Below are 23,129 nucleotides of genomic sequence, written 5' to 3' on the forward strand. Positions count from 1 at the left end.
TGTATTATGTCTCTATCTCTCTTTGTCATGCCTCCCCCCCCCCCCCCCCGCCCCAGGGCCCAGAGTATTTGGTTTCTGCCTAATGCATCAATCTGCTCCCTTTGCTCATATCTTATTGCCCTGTGGTCCCCAAACCGCCTCCCAGAGCATCACCCCCCCCCCTCCTTCTGTCACAAACAAGAGACCTTCAGGCTGAAAACTTCTCTGGGCTGAAACTGTACACCCGGGGGCCCTCCATCCTCCCGTCACTCTCGCTGCTGCAGGGACGGAGCCTTCCTACCCTTCGCCTCACAGAGACCATTTGGCTGGGATTTACTGGGAATCTGCACTTAGATTGCAAGCTCTGCTGGTCACGTGGCACTTCCTCTGTGATGTAATTGTGTAGAATCTATTCAATCATGTAGATGCACCCTAACTAGACCCTTGCAGTAACCCATGCAGTAACCCTTGCAGTAACCCATGCAGTAACCCATGCAGTAACCCATGCAGTAACCCATGCAGTAACCCATGCAGTAACCCATGCTTCTCTCCTTCTATTCCCAGCAGGATTGGTCTCGCCAGGCTGATGGACCTGCTGAAGCCCCCACAGGACGAGGAAGGAGAGGATGAGCCCAAACCTTCAGACCTGACAGTGTTTGCCAGCAACTCCACTCTCCATGGGATCAGCCATGTCTTCCTGCCTGGTGGGGTGACCCCCCGGCGAGTCTTCTGGGCATGTTCCTTCCTTGCCTCTCTCAGCTGCTTCCTATTCCAAGTGGCCGACCGGATCATCTTCTACACCGAGTACCACCACGTCACCACCCTGGATGAGATGGAGAGCAGCCTCATGAAATTCCCGGCCATCACCCTCTGCAACTACAACAGCTTTCGCAAGTCTGCCCTGACTAGGGATGACCTCTTCTGGGTGGGGGAGTTGCTTGGCATTGAGAAGGACTCCCCAGAAGTGTTGGAGGCTTTGGGGATACCTGCAGACTCCGGACCCATCTATCCCAGCAAGTCCTACAACATGCAGGAGTTCTACGAACGAGCCGGACACGTCATGGAAGATATGATGCTGGAATGTCGCTACCGGAACCAGGAGTGTGGACCTGAGAACTTCACTGCGGTACGTTCCTAACTGGCAGCTCTGCCCACTGGTGCCATCAGAAGGGGTCATAGAGAAAGGTGGGCATTAGCCTTGGCATTAGCCTTGTCTGAACAGGCTGTCAGGGGTTAATTGGCACGTTCAATAAGCAGTGGGTTTAGGGGGTACCAGACTGGCAATGGGAGGGTGGCACACACATTGCTGGGTATAGGGGTAACAAGCTGGCAGTGGGAGGGTGGCACACACATTGTTGGGTATGGGGGTAACAAGCTGGCAGTGGGAGGGTGGCACACACATTGCTGGGTATAGGGGTAACAAGCTGGCAGTGAGGGAGTGTAAGGGGCAGATACAGTCACTGTGTTACATACAGAGAAGTTATTGGGCTGATGGGCACTAAAGTGAATAATATTCTGTACCTTAGCCCTGGGGGGGGGGGGAGTGTAAGGGGCAGATACACTCACTGTGTTACATACAGAGAAGTTATTGGGCTGATGGGCACTAAAGTGAATAATATTCTGTACCTTAGCCCTGGGGGGGGGGTGTAAGGGGCAGATACAGTCACTGTGTTACATACAGAGAAGTTATTGGGCTGATGGGCACTAAAGTGAATAATATTCTGTACCTTAGCCCTGGGGGGGGGGGGAGTGTAAGGGGCAGATACACTCACTGTGTTACATACAGAGAAGTTATTGGGCTGATGGGCACTAAAGTGAATAATATTCTGTACCTTAGCCCTGGGGGGGGAGTGTAAGGGGCAGATACACTCACTGTGTTACATACAGAGAAGTTATTGGGCTGATGGGCACTAAAGTGAATAATATTCTGTACCTTAGCCCTGGGGGGGGGGGAGTGTAAGGGGCAGATACAGTCACTGTGTTACATACAGAGAAGTTATTGGGCTGATGGGCACTAAAGTGAATAATATTCTGTACCTTAGCCCTGGGGGGGGGGAGTGTAAGGGGCAGATACAGTCACTGTGTTACATACAGAGAAGTTATTGGGCTGATGGGCACTAAAGTGAATAATATTCTGTACCTTAGCCCTGGGGGGGGGGGGTGTAAGGGGCAGATACAGTCACTGTGTTACATACAGAGAAGTTATTGGGCTGATGGGCACTAAAGTGAATAATATTCTGTACCTTAGCCCTGGGGGGGGGGGGGAGTGTAAGGGGCAGATACAGTCACTGTGTTACATACAGAGAAGTTATTGGGCTGATGGGCACTAAAGTGAATAATATTCTGTACCTTAGCCCTGGGGGGGGGGGGGTGTAAGGGGCAGATACAGTCACTGTGTTACATACAGAGAAGTTATTGGGCTGATGGGCACTAAAGTGAGTAATATTCTGTACCTTAGCCCTGGGGGGGGGGGGGGTGTAAGGGGCAGATACAGTCACTGTGTTACATACAGAGAAGTTATTGGGCTGATGGGCACTAAAGTGAATAATATTCTGTACCTTAGCCCTGGGGGGGGGGGGGTGTAAGGGGCAGATACAGTCACTGTGTTACATACAGAGAAGTTATTGGGCTGATGGGCACTAAAGTGAATAATATTCTGTACCTTAGCCCTGGGGGGGGAGTGTAAGGGGCAGATACAGTCACTGTGTTACATACAGAGAAGTTATTGGGCTGATGGGCACTAAAGTGAATAATATTCTGTACCTTAGCCCTGGGGGGGGGGGGGTGTAAGGGGCAGATACAGTCACTGTGTTACATACAGAGAAGTTATTGGGCTGATGGGCACTAAAGTGAATAATATTCTGTACCTTAGCCCTGGGGGGGGGGAGTGTAAGGGGCAGATACAGTCACTGTGTTACATACAGAGAAGTTATTGGGCTGATGGGCACTAAAGTGAGTAATATTCTGTACCTTAGCCCTGGGGGGGGGGGAGTGTAAGGGGCAGATACACTCACTGTGTTACATACAGAGAAGTTATTGGGCTGATGGGCACTAAAGTGAATAATATTCTGTACCTTAGCCCTGGGGAGGAGTGTAAGGGGCAGATACAGTCACTGTGTTACATACAGAGAAGTTATTGGGCTGATGGGCACTAAAGTGAATAATATTCTGTACCTTAGCCCTGGGGGGGGGAGTGTAAGGGGCAGATACAGTCACTGTGTTACATACAGAGAAGTTATTGGGCTGATGGGCACTAAAGTGAATAATATTCTGTACCTTAGCCCTGGGGGGGGGGGTGTAAGGGGCAGATACAGTCACTGTGTTACATACAGAGAAGTTATTGGGCTGATGGGCACTAAAGTGAATAATATTCTGTACCTTAGCCCTGGGGGGGGGGAGTGTAAGGGGCAGATACAGTCACTGTGTTACATACAGAGAAGCCTTTACACTGGGGCAGTTTATTCCCAGAGGGGCTGTTTGTAACAGCAAAGTGACTAAAGCTTTTGTCACAGCTTCTGCCTCTGTTTCCAACCTTTGTAACTTATATTTGTTACACAGCTCAGTATTTGCAGCCCTACTGGGAAGCTTTGGCCTCTCACTGGTGTGCACCTTTTCTGAAACTGTAGAAACTACAATTCCCAGCACTATATCAGCCATTTTGATATTATCTTACATATAGAGATAATGATGGCATTTTCCCGTCATTATATGGCACAGGAATCAGACATGGGGATAAAGGGACAGACTTGTTCAGTGCTGGGAAACTGTGCTTATTGCTCCCAACTCCAATTGCAGGAACAGAGAACAGGGAGCCGGATTTACTCACATCAGCTGGGATTCTCATTGGGGGATTCTTTTGCATATTTATGCAGCCACTGGCTTTGTGCTGTTGTTTTGATAATTTACTATGTTCCCTAAGCTCCGCCTCCCAACAGCAGCTCAGAGCCCACTGAGCATGTGCAAGCCCTAAATCTTACAAAAGATAATATAACAAAGTAACAAGATGGCGGCCCCCTGTGGACAACTTTGAAAGCATAAATCATTACTGTAATTAGGCTTCTCAGCCCCTGGGCTTGTGCAGTAAGTTCCTAATGTTTATATTTATGTTCAGTATCAAAATACAGCATTTCTACTGATTTTCTATTTTAGACTTTAGTTCTCCTTTAAGCCAATCCTTGGGTTGCACAAGTGATACAGAAACCAGCAGGAAACTACAGTGACCCCTAGAGCCCAACACTTACCTATTCTGTGTCTTCTTAATTTGCCCCCATCTCCCCCAGGTCTATACCCGCTATGGCAAGTGCTACACCTTCAACTCGGGGCAGGATGGGTACGAGCTTCTCTACACCCTAAAGGGCGGCACGGGGAATGGCCTGGAGCTGATGCTGGATATTCAGCAGGATGAGTACCTACCTGTGTTTGGAGAGACAGGTAGGATATAATATACCCCCTTGTGTTTGGGGACATGGGTAAGATGGAATGAATTGACCCGAGCAGATAGGATGGTAGTTCCCTTTTGTGACTGACACCTACCTGTATGGGGGGTAATGGGGGTAGGTGATCCCATACACCTACCTTTATGAGGAGTTATGGGGGTAGGTGATCCCATACACCTACCTGTATGGGGGGTTATGGGGGTAGGTGATCCCATACACCTACCTGTATGGGGGGTTATGGGGGTAGGTGATCCCATACACCTACCTGTATGGGGGGCTATAGGGGTAGGTTATCCTATACACCTACCTGTATGGGGGGCTATAGGGGTAGGTTATCCCATACACCTACTTGTATGGGGGGTTATGGGGGTAGGTGATCCCATACACCTGTATGGGGGGTTATGGGGGTAGGTGATCCCATACACCTACCTGTATGGGGGGTTATGGGGGTAGGTGATCCCATACACCTGTATGGGGGGTTATAGGGGTAGGTGATCCCATACACCTACCTGTATGGGGGGTTATGGGGGTAGGTGATCCCATACACCTACCTGTATGGGGGGTTATGGGGGTAGGTGATCCCATACACCTACCTGTATGGGGGGTTATGGGGGTAGGTGATCCCATACACCTACCTGTATGGGGGGTTATGGGGGTAGGTGATCCCATACACCTACCTGTATGGGGGGTTATGGGGGTAGGTGATCCCATACAAGTGACATGAGGTGGAGCCCAATGGTATGTTCATTTGCAATATAATAAAGAACAGTATTGGAGAGAGGGGAAGGGGAGGGGATAAGGAGGAGATGGGAGGGGACAGCACCCATTACCTTCCTCTTTAATTACCTAAGGGAAAACCATTCAGCCAAGCATAACCCATAGCCCCGCCCAGGCAGCCACACCTAAAGCACAGTCCCAGCCAATCAGGTCAATGTTGTTTTTAGGAGGAGTTAATGAAGGTAGGTTGCACTGCAAGTCCAGGGTTCCTATTGTTGGCCCAGTTGCACCTCCTTTGTTTGGGGCCCCCCCGCCCAGTCCTTACATCTCTCTCATATGGGCCAGTACTGTCCCTGTAAGGCTCGGGGGGTAGTTTTATGGTACCCATTAACCCATGATACACTGTGACATACCCTACTGCAGAACTACACATGCCCACGCCAGGGGGCCACATTCTCTGTCTCTTCTTCTCTCTCTCATTCTGCCCCGGGCGGATAGATGAGACATCCCTTGAGGCTGGGGTGAAGGTTCAGATACACAGCCAGGAGGAACCCCCATTCATAGACCAGTTGGGGTTCGGTGTGGCCCCTGGATTTCAGACTTTTGTGTCCTGCCAACAGCAAGAAGTATCCTTTGCCCTCTGGTATTTCCATAGCGCTCTCATTCCCTTCCTGTCCCTTTAACTGTCTCTTTTTCCTTCTATAGAACTCTCTTTCTCTCTTGTCTTGCCTGTTTCCTGTGTAAAACCTATGGAAACTCTACTATCCAGGTATTTGCTATGGAGTCTAATTATAATGTATAATCCCTAGGGATACTCTATTATGCAGGGATTTGCTATAGGGTGTAAGTATAAGGTATAATCCCTAGGGATACTCTATTATGCAGGGATTTGCTATAGGGTGTAAGTATATGGTATAATCCCTAGGGATACTCTATTATGCAGGGATTTGCTATAGGGTGTAAGTATAAGGTATAATCCCTAGGGATACTCTATTATGCAGGGATTTGCTATAGGGTGTAAGTATATGGTATAATCCCTAGGGATACTCTACTATCCAGGTATTTGCTATAGGGTGTAAGTATATGGTATAATCCCTAGGGATACTCTACTATCCAGGTATTTGCTATGGAGTCTAATTATAATGTATAATCCCTAGGGATACTCTATTATGCGGGGATTTGCTATAGGGTGTAAGTATAAGGTATAATCCCTAGGGATACTCTATTATGCAGGGATTTGCTATAGGGTTTAAACATAAGGTATAATCCCTAGGGATACTCTATTATGCAGGGATTTGCTATAGGGTTTAAACATAAGGTATAATCCCTAGGGATACTCTATTATGCAGGGATTTGCTATAGGGTGTAAGTATTAGGTATAACCCCTAGGGATACTCTATTATGCAGGGATTTGCTATAGGGTGTAAGTATAAGGTATAATCCCTAGGGATACTCTATTATGCAGGGATTTGCTATAGGGTGTAAGTATATGGTATAATCCCTAGGGATACTCTATTATGCAGGGATTTGCTATAGGGTGTAAGTATATGGTATAATCCCTAGGGATACTCTATTATGCAGGGATTTGCTATAGGGTGTAAGTATAAGGTATAATCCCTAGGGATACTCTATTATGCAGGGATTTGCTATAGGGTGTAAGTATATGGTATAATCCCTAGGGATACTCTATTATGCAGGGATTTGCTATAGGGTGTAAATATATGGTATAATCCCTAGGGATACTCTACTATCCAGGTATTTGCTATAGGGTGTAAGTATATGGTATAATCCCTAGGGATACTCTACTATCCAGGTATTTGCTATGGAGTCTAATTATAATGTATAATCCCTAGGGATACTCTATTATGCAGGGATTTGCTATAGGGTGTAAGTATAAGGTATAATCCCTAGGGATACTCTATTATGCAGGGATTTGCTATAGGGTGTAAGTATAAGGTATAATCCCTAGGGATACTCTATTATGCAGGGATTTGCTATAGGGTGTAAGTATAAGGTATAATCCCTAGGGATACTCTATTATGCAGGGATTTGCTATAGGGTGTAAGTATATGGTATAATCCCTAGGGATACTCTATTATGCAGGGATTTGCTATAGGGTGTAAGTATATGGTATAATCCCTAGGGATACTCTACTATCCAGGTATTTGCTATGGAGTCTAATTATAATGTATAATCCCTAGGGATACTCTATTATGCAGGGATTTGCTATAGGGTGTAAGTATAAGGTATAATCCCTAGGGATACTCTATTATGCAGGGATTTGCTATAGGGTGTAAGTATAAGGTATAATCCCTAGGGATACTCTATTATGCAGGGATTTGCTATAGGGTGTAAGTATAAAGCATAATCCCTAGGGATACTCTATTATGCGGGGATGTTCTATAGGGTGTAAGTATAAGGTATAATCCATAGGGATACTCTATTATGCAGGGATTTGCTATAGGGTGTAAGTATAAGGTATAATCCCTAGGGATACTCTATTATGCAGGGATTTGCTATAGGGTGTAAGTATAAAGTATAATCCCTAGGGATACTCTATTATGCAGGGATTTGCTATAGGGTGTAAGTATAAGGTATAATCCCTAGGGATACTCTATTATGCGGGGATTTGCTATAGGGTGTAAGTATAAGGTATAATCCCTAGGGATACTCTATTATGCAGGGATTTGCTATAGGGTGTAAGTATAAGGTATAATCCCTAGGGATACTCTATTATGCGGGGATTTGCTATAGGGTGTAAGTATAAAGCATAATCCCTAGGGATACTCTATTATGCAGGGATTTGCTATAGGGTGTAAGTATAAAGCATAATCCCTAGGGATACTCTATTATGCGGGGATGTTCTATAGGGTGTAAGTATAAGGTATAATCCCTAGGGATACTCTATTATGCAGGGATTTGCTATAGGGTGTAAGTATAAAGTATAATCCCTAGAGATACTCTATTATGCAGGGATTTGCTATAGGGTGTAAGTATAAGGTATAATCCCTAGGGATACTCTATTATGCAGGGATTTGCTATAGGGTGTAAATATAAGGTATAATCCCTAGGGATACTCTATTATGCAGGGATTTGCTATAGGGTGTAAGTATAAGGTATAATCCCTAGGGATACTCTATTATGCAGGGATTTGCTATAGGGTGTAAATATAAGGTATAATCCCTAGGGATACTCTATTATGCAGGGATTTGCTATAGGGTGTAAGTATAAGGTATAATCCCTAGGGATACTCTATTATGTGGGGATTTGCTATAGGGTGTAAGTATAAGGTATAATCCCTAGGGATACTCTATTATGCAGGGATTTGCTATAGGGTGTAAGTATTAGGTATAATCCCTAGGGATACTCTATTATGCAGGGATTTGCTATAGGGTGTAAGTATAAGGTATAATCCCTAGGGATACTCTATTATGCGGGGATTTGCTATAGGGTGTAAGTATAAAGCATAATCCCTAGGGATACTCTATTATGCAGGGATTTGCTATAGGGTGTAAGTATAAAGCATAATCCCTAGGGATACTCTATTATGCGGGGATGTTCTATAGGGTGTAAGTATAAGGTATAATCCCTAGGGATACTCTATTATGCAGGGATTTGCTATAGGGTGTAAGTATAAGGTATAATCCCTAGAGATACTCTATTATGCAGGGATTTGCTATAGGGTGTAAGTATAAGGTATAATCCCTAGGGATACTCTATTATGCAGGGATTTGCTATAGGGTGTAAATATAAGGTATAATCCCTAGGGATACTCTATTATGCAGGGATTTGCTATAGGGTGTAAGTATAAGGTATAATCCCTAGGGATACTCAATTATGCGGGTATTTGCTATAGGGTGTAAGCATAAGGTATAATCCCTAGGGATACTCCATTGTGCAGGGATTTGCTATAGGGTGTAAGTATAAGGTATAATCCCTAGGGATACTCTATTATGCAGGGATTTGCTATAGGGTGTAAGTATAAGGTATAATCCCTAGGGATACTCTATTATGCAGGGATTTGCTATAGGGTGTAAGTATAAGGTATAATCCCTAGGGATACTCTATTATGCAGGGATTTGCTATAGGGTGTAAGTATAAGGTATAATCCCTAGGGATACTCTATTATGCAGGGATTTGCTATAGGGTGTAAGTATATGGTATAATCCCTAGGGATACTCTATTATGCAGGGATTTGCTATAGGGTGTAAGTATAAGGTATAATCCCTAGGGATACTCTATTATGCAGGGATTTTCTATAGGGTGTAAGTATAAAGTATAATCCCTAGGGATACTCTATTATGCAGGGATTTGCTATAGGGTGTAAGTATAAGGTATAATCCCTAGGGATACTCTATTATGCAGGGATTTGCTATAGGGTGTAAGTATAAGGTATAATCCATAGGGATACTCTATTATGCGGGGATGTTCTATAGGGTGTAAGTATAAGGTATAATCCCTAGGGATACTCTATTATGCGGGGATGTTCTATAGGGTGTAAGTATAAGGTATAATCCCTAGGGATACTCTATTATGTGGGGATTTGCTATAGGGTGTAAGTATAAGGTATAATCCCTAGGGATACTCTAATATGCAGGGATTTGCTATAGGGTGTAAGTATTAGGTATAATCCCTAGGGATACTCTATTATGCAGGGATTTGCTATAGGGTGTAAGTATAAGGTATAATCCCTTGGGATACTCTATTATGCGGGGATTTGCTATAGGGTGTAAGTATAAGGTATAATCCCTAGGGATACTCTATTATGCAGGGATTTGCTATAGGGTGTAAGTATAAGGTATAATCCCTAGGGATACTCTATTATGCAGGGATTTGCTATAGGGTGTAAGTATAAGGTATAATCCCTAGGGATACTCAATTATGCGGGTATTTGCTATAGGGTGTAAGCATAAGGTATAATCCCTAGGGATACTCTATTATGCAGGGATTTGCTATAGGGTGTAAGTATATGGTATAATCCCTAGGGATACTCTATTATGCAGGGATTTGCTATAGGGTGTAAGTATAAGGTATAATCCCTAGGGATACTCTATTATGCAGGGATTTGCTATAGGGTGTAAGTATAAGGTATAATCCCTAGGGATACTCTATTATGCAGGGATTTGCTATAGGGTGTAAATATAAGGTATAATCCCTAGGGATACTCTATTATGCAGGGATTTGCTATAGGGTGTAAGTATAAGGTATAATCCCTAGGGATACTCTATTATGTGGGGATTTGCTATAGGGTGTAAGTATAAGGTATAATCCCTAGGGATACTCTATTATGCAGGGATTTGCTATAGGGTGTAAGTATTAGGTATAATCCCTAGGGATACTCTATTATGCAGGGATTTGCTATAGGGTGTAAGTATAAGGTATAATCCCTAGGGATACTCTATTATGCAGGGATTTGCTATAGGGTGTAAGTATTAGGTATAATCCCTAGGGATACCCTATTATGCAGGGATTTGCTATAGGGTGTAAGTATAAGGTATAATCCCTAGGGATACTCTATTATGCAGGGATTTGCTATAGGGTGTAAATATAAGGTATAATCCCTACGGATACTCTATTATGCAGGGATTTGCTATAGGGTGTAAGTATAAAGTATAATCCCTAGGGATACTCTATTATGTGGGGATTTGCTATAGGGTGTAAGTATAAGGTATAATCCCTAGGGATACTCTATTATGCAGGGATTTGCTATAGGGTGTAAGTATTAGGTATAATCCCTAGGGATACTCTATTATGCAGGGATTTGCTATAGGGTGTAAGTATAAGGTATAATCCCTAGGGATACTCTATTATGCAGGGATTTGCTAAAGGGTGTAAGTATTAGGTATAATCCCTAGGGATACTCTATTATGCGGGGATGTTCTATAGGGTGTAAGTATAAGGTATAATCCCTAGGGATACTCTATTATGCGGGGATGTTCAATAGGGTGTAAGTATAAGGTATAATCCCTAGGGATACTCTATTATGTGGGGATTTGCTATAGGGTGTAAGTATAAGGTATAATCCCTAGGGATACTCTATTATGCGGGGATTTGCTATAGGGTGTAAATATAAGGTATAATCCCTAGGGATACTCTATTATGCGGGGATTTGCTATAGGGTGTACGTATAAGGTATAATCCCTAGGGATACTCTATTATGCAGGGATTTGCTATAGGGTGTAAATATAAGGTATAATCCCTAGGGATACTCTATTATGCAGGGATTTGCTATAGAGTGTAAGTATTAGGTATAATCCCTATGGATACTCTATTATGCAGGGATTTGCTATAGCGTGTAAGTATAAGGTATAATCCCTAGGGATACTCTATTATGCAGGGATTTGCTATAGGGTGTAAGTATAAGGTATAATCCCTAGGGATACTCTATTATGCAGGGATTTGCTATAGGGTGTAAGTATAAGGTATAATCCATAGGGATACTCTATTATGCAGGGATTTGCTATAGGGTGTAAATATAAGGTATAATCCCTAGGGATACTCTATTATGCAGGGATTTGCTATAGGGTGTAAGTATAAGGTATAATCCCTAGGGATACTCTATTATGCAGGGATTTGCTATAGGGTGTAAGTATTAGGTATAATCCCTAGGGATACTCTATTATGCAGGGATTTGCTATAGGGTGTAAGTATATGGTATAATCCCTGGGGATACTCTATTATGCGGGGATTTTCTAAAGGGTGTAAGTATAAGGTATAATCCCTAGGGATACTCTATTATTCAGGGATTTGCTATAGGGTGTAAGTATAAAGTATAATCCCTAGGGATACTCTATTATGCAGGGATTTGCTATAGGGTTTAAACATAAGGTATAATCCCTAGGGATACTCTATTATGCAGGGATTTGCTATAGGGTGTAAGTATTAGGTATAACCCCTAGGGATACTCTATTGTGCAGGGATTTGCTATAGGGTGTAAATATAAGGTATAATCCCTAGGGATACTCTATTATGCAGGGATTTGCTATAGGGTGTAAGTATTAGGTATAATCCCTAGGGATACTCTATTATGCAGGGATTTGCTATAGGGTGTAAGTATAAGGTATAATCCCTGGGGATACTCTATTATGCAGGGATTTGCTATAGGGTGTAAGTATAAGGTATAATCCCTAGGGATACTCTATTATGCAGGGATTTGCTATAGGGTGTAAGTATAAGGTATAATCCCTAGGGATACTCTATTATGCAGGGATTTGCTATAGGGTTTAAACATAAGGTATAATCCCTAGGGATACTCTATTATGCAGGGATTTGCTATAGGGTGTAAGTATAAGGTATAACCCCTAGGGATACTCTATTATGCAGGGATTTGCTATAGGGTGTAAGTATAAGGTATAACCCCTAGGGATACTCTATTGTGCAGGGATTTGCTATAGGGTGTAAATATAAGGTATAATCCCTAGGGATACTCTATTATGCAGGGATTTGCTATAGGGTGTAAGTATTAGGTATAATCCCTAGGGATACTCTATTATGCAGGGATTTGCTATAGGGTGTAAGTATAAGGTATAATCCCTAGGGATACTCTATTATGTGGGGATTTGCTATAGGGTGTAAGTATAAGGTATAATCCCTAGGGATACTCTATTATGCGGGGATGTTCTATAGGGTGTAAGTATAAGGTATAATCCTTAGGGATACTCTATTATGTGGGGATTTGCTATAGGGTGTAAGTATAAGGTATAATCCCTAGGGATACTCTAATATGCAGGGATTTGCTATAGGGTGTAAGTATTAGGTATAATCCCTAGGGATACTCTATTATGCAGGGATTTGCTATAGGGTGTAAGTATAAGGTATAATCCCTAGGGATACTCTATTATGCGGGGATTTGCTATAGGGTGTAAGTATAAGGTATAATCCCTAGGGATACTCTATTATGCGGGGATTTGCTATAGGGTGTAAGTATAAGGTATAATCCCTAGGGATACTCTATTATGCAGGGATTTGCTATAGGGTGTAAGTATAAGGTATAATCCCTAGGGATACTCTATTATGCAGGGATTTGCTATAGGGTGTAAGTATAAGGTATAATCCCTAGGGATACTCAATTATGCGGGTATTTGCTATAGGGTGTAAGCATAAGGTATAATCCCTAGGGATACTCTATTGTGCAGGGATTTGCTATAGGGTGTAAGTATAAGGTATAATCCCTAGGGATACTCTATTATGCAGGGATTTGCTATAGGGTGTAAGTATAAGGTATAATCCCTAGGGATACTCTATTATGCAGGGATTTGCTATAGGGTGTAAGTATATGGTATAATCCCTAGGGATACTCTATTATGCAGGGATTTGCTATAGGGTGTAAGTATAAGGTATAATCCCTAGGGATACTCTATTATGCAGGGATTTGCTATAGGGTGTAAGTATATGGTATAATCCCTAGGGATACTCTATTATGCAGGGATTTGCTATAGGGTGTAAGTATAAGGTATAATCCCTAGGGATACTCTATTATGCAGGGATTTGCTATAGGGTGTAAGTATAAAGTATAATCCCTAGGGATACTCTATTATGCAGGGATTTGCTATAGGGTGTAAGTATAAGGTATAATCCCTAGGGATACTCTATTATGCAGGGATTTGCTATAGGGTGTAAGTATAAGGTATAATCCCTAGGGATACTCTATTATGCAGGGATTTGCTATAGGGTGTAAGTATAAGGTATAATCCCTAGGGATACTCTATTATGCAGGGATTTGCTATAGGGTGTAAGTATAAAGTATAATCCCTAGGGATACTGTATTTTTTGGGAATTGTCTATGAAATTCCCTTTTTATTCCCCCTTTTTTTCTTCCTATCTTTTTTGTTCTTTATTCTGCCCTTAACCCCTTTGCTCCCAGCTGGTTTACTTGCCCCGGCCATGGGGCGACTGTCGTTCTGAGCCTCTGGACTCCCCTTACTTCCGCACCTACAGTATCACCGCTTGTCGGATCGACTGCGAGTCGCGCTACATCGTTGAGAAGTGCAAATGTCGTATGGTGCACATGCCTGGTGAGGAGGGGGAGGATCCTGGGGCAGTTAGTGGGGGGGGGGATCTCCAATGGCAACTTAATGATGCCCAGAAGGAAACCATACAGACCCAGCATTTATTATTACAGGGTTATATGTAAATGTGGCAGTTTTGCACAGAGGGTATTATTTATGGGGGCTGCCATGTTGCATAGAGGAATGATTGGTCAGTGAGGGACCAATGTCTCTTTTCCAACACTCAGCTCAGGCCAATAAACTTCCTGGGAGAGATATTTTATTTGTCAGTGTCAAGTGAAAAGGAGGCCCCCAAGAACGATTATTGTTTGACCCCCCCAGTTACTCATAGAGAAGCCCCATAGAGATTGTATTACTAGTTGCTCGGCTGAAGGCTGAGGTCCAGAAGAAGGATCATGGATTGACCTTTCCACCAAACACTCAGCAGATTTGGGGAGAGGCGACTATTTCCGAGGGGTCATTCCTAACCCTGAGGGGTCACGTGGGCAAGAGCACTAATAAAGGGAGTGAGAGTGCTTAAGTGCCACCCCCACATCCCCCCAATGCCCTCCTGCCCCAGGGTGAACATGGATCCCGAGGATCTACCTTTCATAATGTTCTCACTTCTAGATATAATCCATTCCTAAATTGTAACCACTCACAGGGCTTCTAACAGATTTATTCTGGATATAAATATCTGTACCCCAAGTGCCCGGGGGGCAGAACAGCCTATAGACTTACTATAAGGTCTCCTATTTACTCCTACAGGTAACGCCACTGTGTGCAGCCCTGACCAGTACAAGTGTGCGGACATCCAGCTGGGTGAGAGATACTTATTCTCTGGCCACAAAATGCACAAATACTTCATTCCTACTCCGTCCCACCAACCTGCCGACCATCCGGCCTCCTCCTCCCCTTCCTCACTCCCTTTGTGTGTAAATTACAGATTTCCTAGTAGAAGAGGACAACACTTTCTGTGTGTGTGACACCCCTTGCCGCACAGTGAGATATGGGAAAGAGCTGTCGATGGTGAAGATCCCAAGCAAAGCGTCGGCCAGATACTTAGCCCGGAAATATAATAAAACCGAACAATACATAGCGTGAGAGATGGTCTTGGTCCTCCTTCCTTCTCTACTCACCATTCTGTGTTCCCTCATGTCTCCATCCTTCCTTCTCTACTCACCATTCTGTGTTCCCTCATATCTCTATCCTTCCTTCTCTACTCGCCATTCTGTATTCCCTCATATCTCTATCCTTCCTTCTCTACTCGCCATTCTGTATTCCCTCATATCTCCATCCTTCCTTCTCTACTCGCCATTCTGTATTCCCTCATATCTCCATCCTTCCTTCTCTACTCACCATTCTGTATTCCCTCATGTCTCCATCCTTCCTTCTCTACTCACCATTCTGTATTCCCTCATGTCTCCATCCTTCCTTCTCTACTCACCATTCTGTATTCCCTCATGTCTCCATCCTTCCTTCTCTACTCACTATTCTGTATTCCCTCATGTCTCCATCCTTCCTTCTCTACTCACTATTCTGTATTCCCTCATGTCTCCATCCTTCCTTCTCTACTCACCATTCTGTATTCCCTCATGTCTCCATCCTTCCTTCTCTACTCACCATTCTGTGTTCCCTCATGTCTCCATCCTTCCTTCTCTACTCACCATTCTGTATTCCCTCATGTCTCCATCCTTCCTTCTCTACTCACCATTCTGTATTCCCTCATGTCTCCAATCTTCCTTCTCTACTCACCATTCTGTATTCCCTCATATCTCCATCCTTCCTTCTCTACTCACCATTCTGTATTCCCTCATATCTCCATCCTTCCTTCTCTACTCGCCATTCTGTATTCCCTCATATCTCCATCCTTCCTTCTCTACTCACCATTCTGTATTCCCTCATATCTCCATCCTTCCTTCTCTACTCACCATTCTGTATTCCCTCATGTCTCCAATCTTCCTTCTCTACTCACCATTCTGTATTCCCTCATATCTCCATCCTTCCTTCTCTACTCACCATTCTGTATTCCCTCATATCTCCATCCTTCCTTCTCTACTCACCATTCTGTATTCCCTCATATCTCTATCCTTCCTTCTCTACTCACCATTCTGTATTCCCTCATGTCTCCATCCTTCCTTCTCTACTCACCATTCTGTATTCCCTATGTCTCCATCCTTCCTTCTCTACTCACCATTCTGTATTCCCTCATATCTCCATCCTTCCTTCTCTACTCACCATTCTGTATTCCCTCATGTCTCCATCCTTCCTTCTCTACTCACTATTCTGTATTCCCTCATATCTCTATCCTTCCTTCTCTACTCACCATTCTGTGTTCCCTCATGTCTCCATCCTTCCTTCTCTACTCACCATTCTGTATTCCCTCATATCTCCATCCTTCCTTCTCTACTCACTATTCTGTATTCCCTCATATCTCTATCCTTCCTTCTCTACTCACCATTCTGTGTTCCCTCATGTCTCCATCCTTCCTTCTCTACTCACCATTCTGTATTCCTTCATATCTCCATCCTTCCTTCTCTACTCACCATTCTGTATTCCCTCATGTCTCCATCCTTCCTTCTCTACTCACCATTTTGTATTCCCTCATATCTCCATCCTTCCTTCTCTACTCACTATTCTGTATTCCCTCATATCTCTATCCTTCCTTCTCTACTCACCATTCTGTGTTCCCTCATGTCTCCATCCTTCCTTCTCTACTCACCATTCTGTATTCCCTCATATCTCCATCCTTCCTTCTCTACTCACCATTCTGTGTTCCCTCGTGTCTCCATCCTTCCTTCTCTACTCACCATTCTGTATTCCCTCATATCTCCATCCTTCCTTCTCTACTCACCATTCTGTATTCCCTCGTGTCTCCATCCTTCCTTCTCTACTCACCATTCTGTGTTCCCTCATATCTCCATCCTTCCTTCTCTACTCACCATTCTGTATTCCCTCATATCTCTATCCTTCCTTCTCTACTCGCCATTCTGTATTCCCTCATATCTCCATCCTTCCTTCTCTACTCACCATTCTGTATTCCCTCGTGTCTCCATCCTTCCTTCTCTACTCACCATTCTGTGTTCCCTCATATCTCCATCCTTCCTTCTCTACTCACCATTCTGTGTTCCCTCATATCTCCATCGTTCCTTCTCTACTCACCATTCTGTATTCCCTCATATCTCTATCCTTCCTTCTCTACTCACCATTCTGTATTCCCTCATATCTCCATCCTTCCTTCTCTACTCACCATTCTGTATTCCCTCATGTCTCCATCCTTCCTTCTCTACTCACCATTCTGTGTTCCCTCATATCTCCATCCTTCCTTCTCTACTCACCATTCTGTATTCCCTCATATCTCTATCCTTCCTTCTCTACTCGCCATTCTGTATTCCCTCATATTTCCATCCTTCCTTCTATACTTGCCATTCTGTATTCCCTCATATCTCCATCCTTCCTTCTCTACTCACCATTCTGTATTCCCTCGTGTCTCCATCCTTCCTTCTCTACTCACCATTCTGTATTCCCTCATATCTCCATCCTTCCTTCTCTACTCACCATTCTGTATTCCCTCATGTCTCCATCCTTCCTTCTCTACTCACCATTCTGTATTCCCTCATATCTCCATCCTTCCTTCTCTACTCACCATTCTGTATTCCCTCATGTCTCCATCCTTCCTTCTCTACTCACCATTCTGTATTCCCTCATATCTCCATCCTTCCTTCTCTACTCACCATTCTGTATTCCCTCATGTCTCCATCCTTCCTTCTCTACTCACCATTCTGTATTCCCTCATATCTCCATCCTTCCTTCTCTACTCACCATTCTGTATTCCCTCATGTCTCCATCCTTCCTTCTCTACTCACCATTCTGTATTCCCTCATGTCTCCATCCTTCCTTCTCTACTCACCATTCTGTATTCCCTCATATCTCCATCCTTCCTTCTCTACTCGCCATTCTGTATTCCCTCATATCTCTATCCTTCCTTCTCTACTCGCCATTCTGTATTCCCTCATGTCTCCATCCTTCCTTCTTTACTCGCCATTCTGTATTCCCTCATGTCTCCATCCTTCCTTCTCTACTCGCCATTCTGTATTCCCTCATATCTCCATCCTTCCTTCTCTACTCACCATTCTGTATTCCCTCATATCTCCATCCTTCCTTCTCTACTCGCCATTCTGTATTCCCTCATATCTCCATCCTTCCTTCTCTACTCACCATTCTGTATTCCCTCATGTCTCCATCCTTCCTTCTTTACTCGCCATTCTGTATTCCCTCATGTCTCCATCCTTCCTTCTCTACTCACCATTCTGTATTCCCTCATATCTCCATCCTTCCTTCTCTACTCGCCATTCTGTATTCCCTCATATCTCTATCCTTCCTTCTCTACTCACCATTCTGTATTCCCTCATATCTCCATCCTTCCTTCTCTACTCGCCATTCTGTATTCCCTCATATCTCTATCCTTCCTTCTCTACTCGCCATTCTGTATTCCCTCATATCTCCATCCTTCCTTCTCTACTCGCCATTCTGTATTCCCTCATGTCTCCATCCTTCCTTCTCTACTCACCATTCTGTATTCCCTCATATCTCCATCCTTCCTTCTCTACTCGCCATTCTGTATTCCCTCATGTCTCCATCCTTCCTTCTCTACTCACCATTCTGTATTCCCTCATATCTCTATCCTTCCTTCTCTACTCGCCATTCTGTATTCCCTCATGTCTCCATCCTTCCTTCTCTACTCGCCATTCTGTATTCCCTCATATCTCTATCCTTCCTTCTCTACTCGCCATTCTGTATTCCCTCATATTTCCATCCTTCCTTCTATACTTGCCATTCTGTATCCCCTCATATATCCATCCTTCCTTCTCTACCCACCATTCTGTATTCCCTCATGTCTCCATCCTTCCTTCTCTATTCACCATTCTGTATTCCCTCATGTCGCCATCCTTCCTTCTCTACTCACCATTCTGTATTCCCTCATATCTCCATCCTTCCTTCTCTATTCACCATTCTGTATTCCCTCATGTCGCCATCCTTCCTTCTCTACTCACCATTCTGTATTCCCTCATGTCTCCATCCTTCCTTCTCTACTCACCATTCTGTATTCCCTCATGTCGCCATCCTTCCTTATTTACTCACCATTCTGTATTCCCTCATGTCTCCATCCTTCCTTCTTTACTCACCATTCTGTATTCCCTCATATCTCCATCCTTCCTTCTCTACTCACCATTCTGTATTCCCTCATGTCTCCATCCTTCCTTCTCTACTCACCATTCTGTATTCCCTCATATCTCTATCCTTCCTTCTCTACTCGCCATTCTGTATTCCCTCATGTCGCCATCCTTCCTTCTCTACTCACCATTCTGTATTCCCTCATATCTCTATCCTTCCTTCTCTATTCGCCATTCTGTATTCCCTCATGTCTCCATCCTTCCTTCTTTACTCACCATTCTGTATTCCCTCATATCTCCATCCTTCCTTCTCTACTCACCATTCTGTATTCCCTCATGTCTCCATCCTTCCTTCTTTACTCACCATTCTGTATTCCCTCATATCTCTATCCTTCCTTCTCTACTCGCCATTCTGTATTCCCTCATGTCTCCATCCTTCCTTCTTTACTCACCATTCTGTATTCCCTCATGTCTCCATCCTTCCTTCTTTACTCACCATTCTGTATTCCCTCATGTCTCCATCCTTCCTTCTTTACTCACCATTCTGTATTCCCTCATGTCTCCATCCATCCTTCTTTACTCACCATTCTTTATTCCCTCATGTCTCCATCCTTCCTTCTTTACTCACCATTCTGTATTCCCTCATATCTCTATCCTTCCTTCTCTACTCGCCATTCTGTATTCCCTCATGTCTCCATCCTTCCTTCTTTACTCACCATTCTGTATTCCCTCATGTCTCCATCCTTCCTTCTTTACTCACCATTCTGTATTCCCTCATGTCTCCATCCTTCCTTCTTTACTCACCATTCTGTATTCCCTCATATCTCTATCCTTCCTTCTCTACTCGCCATTCTGTATTCCCTCATGTCTCCATCCTTCCTTCTTTACTCACCATTCTGTATTCCCTCATGTCTCCATCCTTCCTTCTTTACTCACCATTCTGTATTCCCTCATGTCTCTATCCTTCCTTCTCGACTCGCCATTCTGTATTCCCTCATGTCTCCATCCTTCCTTCTTTACTCGCCATTCTGTATTCCCTCATGTCTCCATCCTTCCTTCTCTACTCACTATTCTGTATTCCCTCATGTCTCCATCCTTCCTTCTCTACTCACTATTCTGTATTCCCTCATATCTCCATCCTTCCTTCTCTACTCACCATTCTGTATTCCCTCATATCTCCATCCTTCCTTCTCTACTCGCCATTCTGTATTCCCTCATGTCTCCATCCTTCCTTCTCTACTCGCCATTCTGTATTCCCTCATATCTCCATCCTTCCTTCTCTACTCGCCATTCTGTATTCCCTCATATTTCCATCCTTCCTTCTATACTCGCCATTCTGTATTCCCTCATATCTCCATCCTTCCTTCTCTACTCACCATTCTGTATTCCCTCATATCTCCATCCTTCCTTCTCTATTCACCATTCTGTATTCCCTCATGTCTCCATCCTTCCTTCTCTACTCACCATTCTGTATTCCCTCATGTCGCCATCCTTCCTTATTTACTCACCATTCTGTATTCCCTCATGTCTCCATCCTTCCTTCTTTACTCACCATTCTGTATTCCCTCATATCTCCATCCTTCCTTCTCTACTCACCATTCTGTATTCCCTCATGTCTCCATCCTTCCTTCTCTACTCACCATTCTGTATTCCCTCATATCTCTATCCTTCCTTCTCTACTCGCCATTCTGTATTCCCTCATGTCGCCATCCTTCCTTCTCTACTCACCATTCTGTATTCCCTCATATCTCTATCCTTCCTTCTCTATTCGCCATTCTGTATTCCCTCATGTCTCCATCCTTCCTTCTTTACTCACCATTCTGTATTCCCTCATATCTCCATCCTTCCTTCTCTACTCACCATTCTGTATTCCCTCATGTCTCCATCCTTCCTTCTTTACTCACCATTCTGTATTCCCTCATATCTCTATCCTTCCTTCTCTACTCGCCATTCTGTATTCCCTCATGTCTCCATCCTTCCTTCTTTACTCACCATTCTGTATTCCCTCATGTCTCCATCCTTCCTTCTTTACTCACCATTCTGTATTCCCTCATGTCTCCATCCTTCCTTCTTTACTCACCATTCTGTATTCCCTCATGTCTCCATCCATCCTTCTTTACTCACCATTCTTTATTCCCTCATGTCTCCATCCTTCCTTCTTTACTCACCATTCTGTATTCCCTCATATCTCTATCCTTCCTTCTCTACTCGCCATTCTGTATTCCCTCATGTCTCCATCCTTCCTTCTTTACTCACCATTCTGTATTCCCTCATGTCTCCATCCTTCCTTCTTTACTCACCATTCTGTATTCCCTCATGTCTCCATCCTTCCTTCTTTACTCACCATTCTGTATTCCCTCATATCTCTATCCTTCCTTCTCTACTCGCCATTCTGTATTCCCTCATGTCTCCATCCTTCCTTCTTTACTCACCATTCTGTATTCCCTCATGTCTCCATCCTTCCTTCTTTACTCACCATTCTGTATTCCCTCATGTCTCTATCCTTCCTTCTCGACTCGCCATTCTGTATTCCCTCATGTCTCCATCCTTCCTTCTTTACTCGCCATTCTGTATTCCCTCATGTCTCCATCCTTCCTTCTCTACTCACTATTCTGTATTCCCTCATGTCTCCATCCTTCCTTCTCTACTCACTATTCTGTATTCCCTCATATCTCCATCCTTCCTTCTCTACTCACCATTCTGTATTCCCTCATATCTCCATCCTTCCTTCTCTACTCGCCATTCTGTATTCCCTCATGTCTCCATCCTTCCTTCTCTACTCGCCATTCTGTATTCCCTCATATCTCCATCCTTCCTTCTCTACTCGCCATTCTGTATTCCCTCATATTTCCATCCTTCCTTCTATACTCGCCATTCTGTATTCCCTCATATCTCCATCCTTCCTTCTCTACTCACCATTCTGTATTCCCTCATATCTCCATCCTTCCTTCTCTATTCACCATTCTGTATTCCCTCATGTCTCCATCCTTCCTTCTCTACTCACCATTCTGTATTCCCTCATGTCGCCATCCTTCCTTCTCTACTCACCATTCTGTATTCCCTCATATCTCCATCCTTCCTTCTCTACTCACCATTCTGTATTCCCTCATATCTCTATCCTTCCTTCTCTACTCGCCATTCTGTATTCCCTCATGTCTCCATCCTTCCTTCTTTACTCACCATTCTGTATTCCCTCATGTCTCCATCCTTCCTTCTTTACTCACCATTCTGTATTCCCTCATGTCTCCATCCTTCCTTCTTTACTCACCATTCTGTATTCCCTCATATCTCTATCCTTTCTTCTCTACTCGCCATTCTGTATTCCCTCATGTCTCCATCCTTCCTTCTCTACTCGCCATTCTGTATTCCCTCATGTCTCCATCCTTCCTTCTTTACTCACCATTCTGTATTCCCTCATATCTCTATCCTTCCTTCTCTACTCGCCATTCTGTATTCCCTCATGTCTCCATCCTTCCTTCTCTACTCGCCATTCTGTATTCCCTCATGTCGCCATCCTTCCTTCTTTACTCACCATTCTGTATTCCCTCATGTCTCCATCCTTCCTTCTCTACTCACCATTCTGTATTCCCTCATGTCTCCATCCTTCCTTCTTTACTCACCATTCTGTATTCCCTCATATCTCCATCCTTCCTTCTCTACTCACCATTCTGTATTCCCTCATGTCTCCATCCTTCCTCCTCTACTCACCATTCTGTATTCCCTCATGTCGCCATCCTTCCTTCTCTACTCACCATTCTGTATTCCCACATATCTCCATCCTTCCTTCTCTACTCACCATTCTGTATTCCCTCATGTCGCCATCCTTCCTTCTCTAC

At 43.6% G+C, this 23,129-nt stretch overlaps 1 protein-coding gene across 1 annotated transcript in view; it reads left to right on the plus strand.

The window, feature by feature from the left end:
• The first annotated feature begins 237 nt into the window (after positions 1-237).
• Positions 238-23,129, plus strand: part of LOC116411522 (acid-sensing ion channel 1C-like) — a 29,257-nt gene continuing 6,365 nt past the window's right edge. The window contains exons 1-7 of the mRNA XM_031903938.1: positions 238-373; positions 547-1,105; positions 4,260-4,410; positions 5,631-5,758; positions 13,996-14,146; positions 14,888-14,941; positions 15,066-15,219. Of these exons, the coding sequence (XP_031759798.1) occupies positions 372-373; positions 547-1,105; positions 4,260-4,410; positions 5,631-5,758; positions 13,996-14,146; positions 14,888-14,941; positions 15,066-15,219 (1,199 nt within the window). The 5' untranslated portion in view covers positions 238-371. The remainder of the gene's footprint in view (positions 374-546; positions 1,106-4,259; positions 4,411-5,630; positions 5,759-13,995; positions 14,147-14,887; positions 14,942-15,065; positions 15,220-23,129) is intronic.

This window comes from Xenopus tropicalis, chromosome 6, assembly GCF_000004195.4.
Source record: "Xenopus tropicalis strain Nigerian chromosome 6, UCB_Xtro_10.0, whole genome shotgun sequence".
Classification (NCBI taxonomy): domain Eukaryota; kingdom Metazoa; phylum Chordata; class Amphibia; order Anura; family Pipidae; genus Xenopus; species Xenopus tropicalis.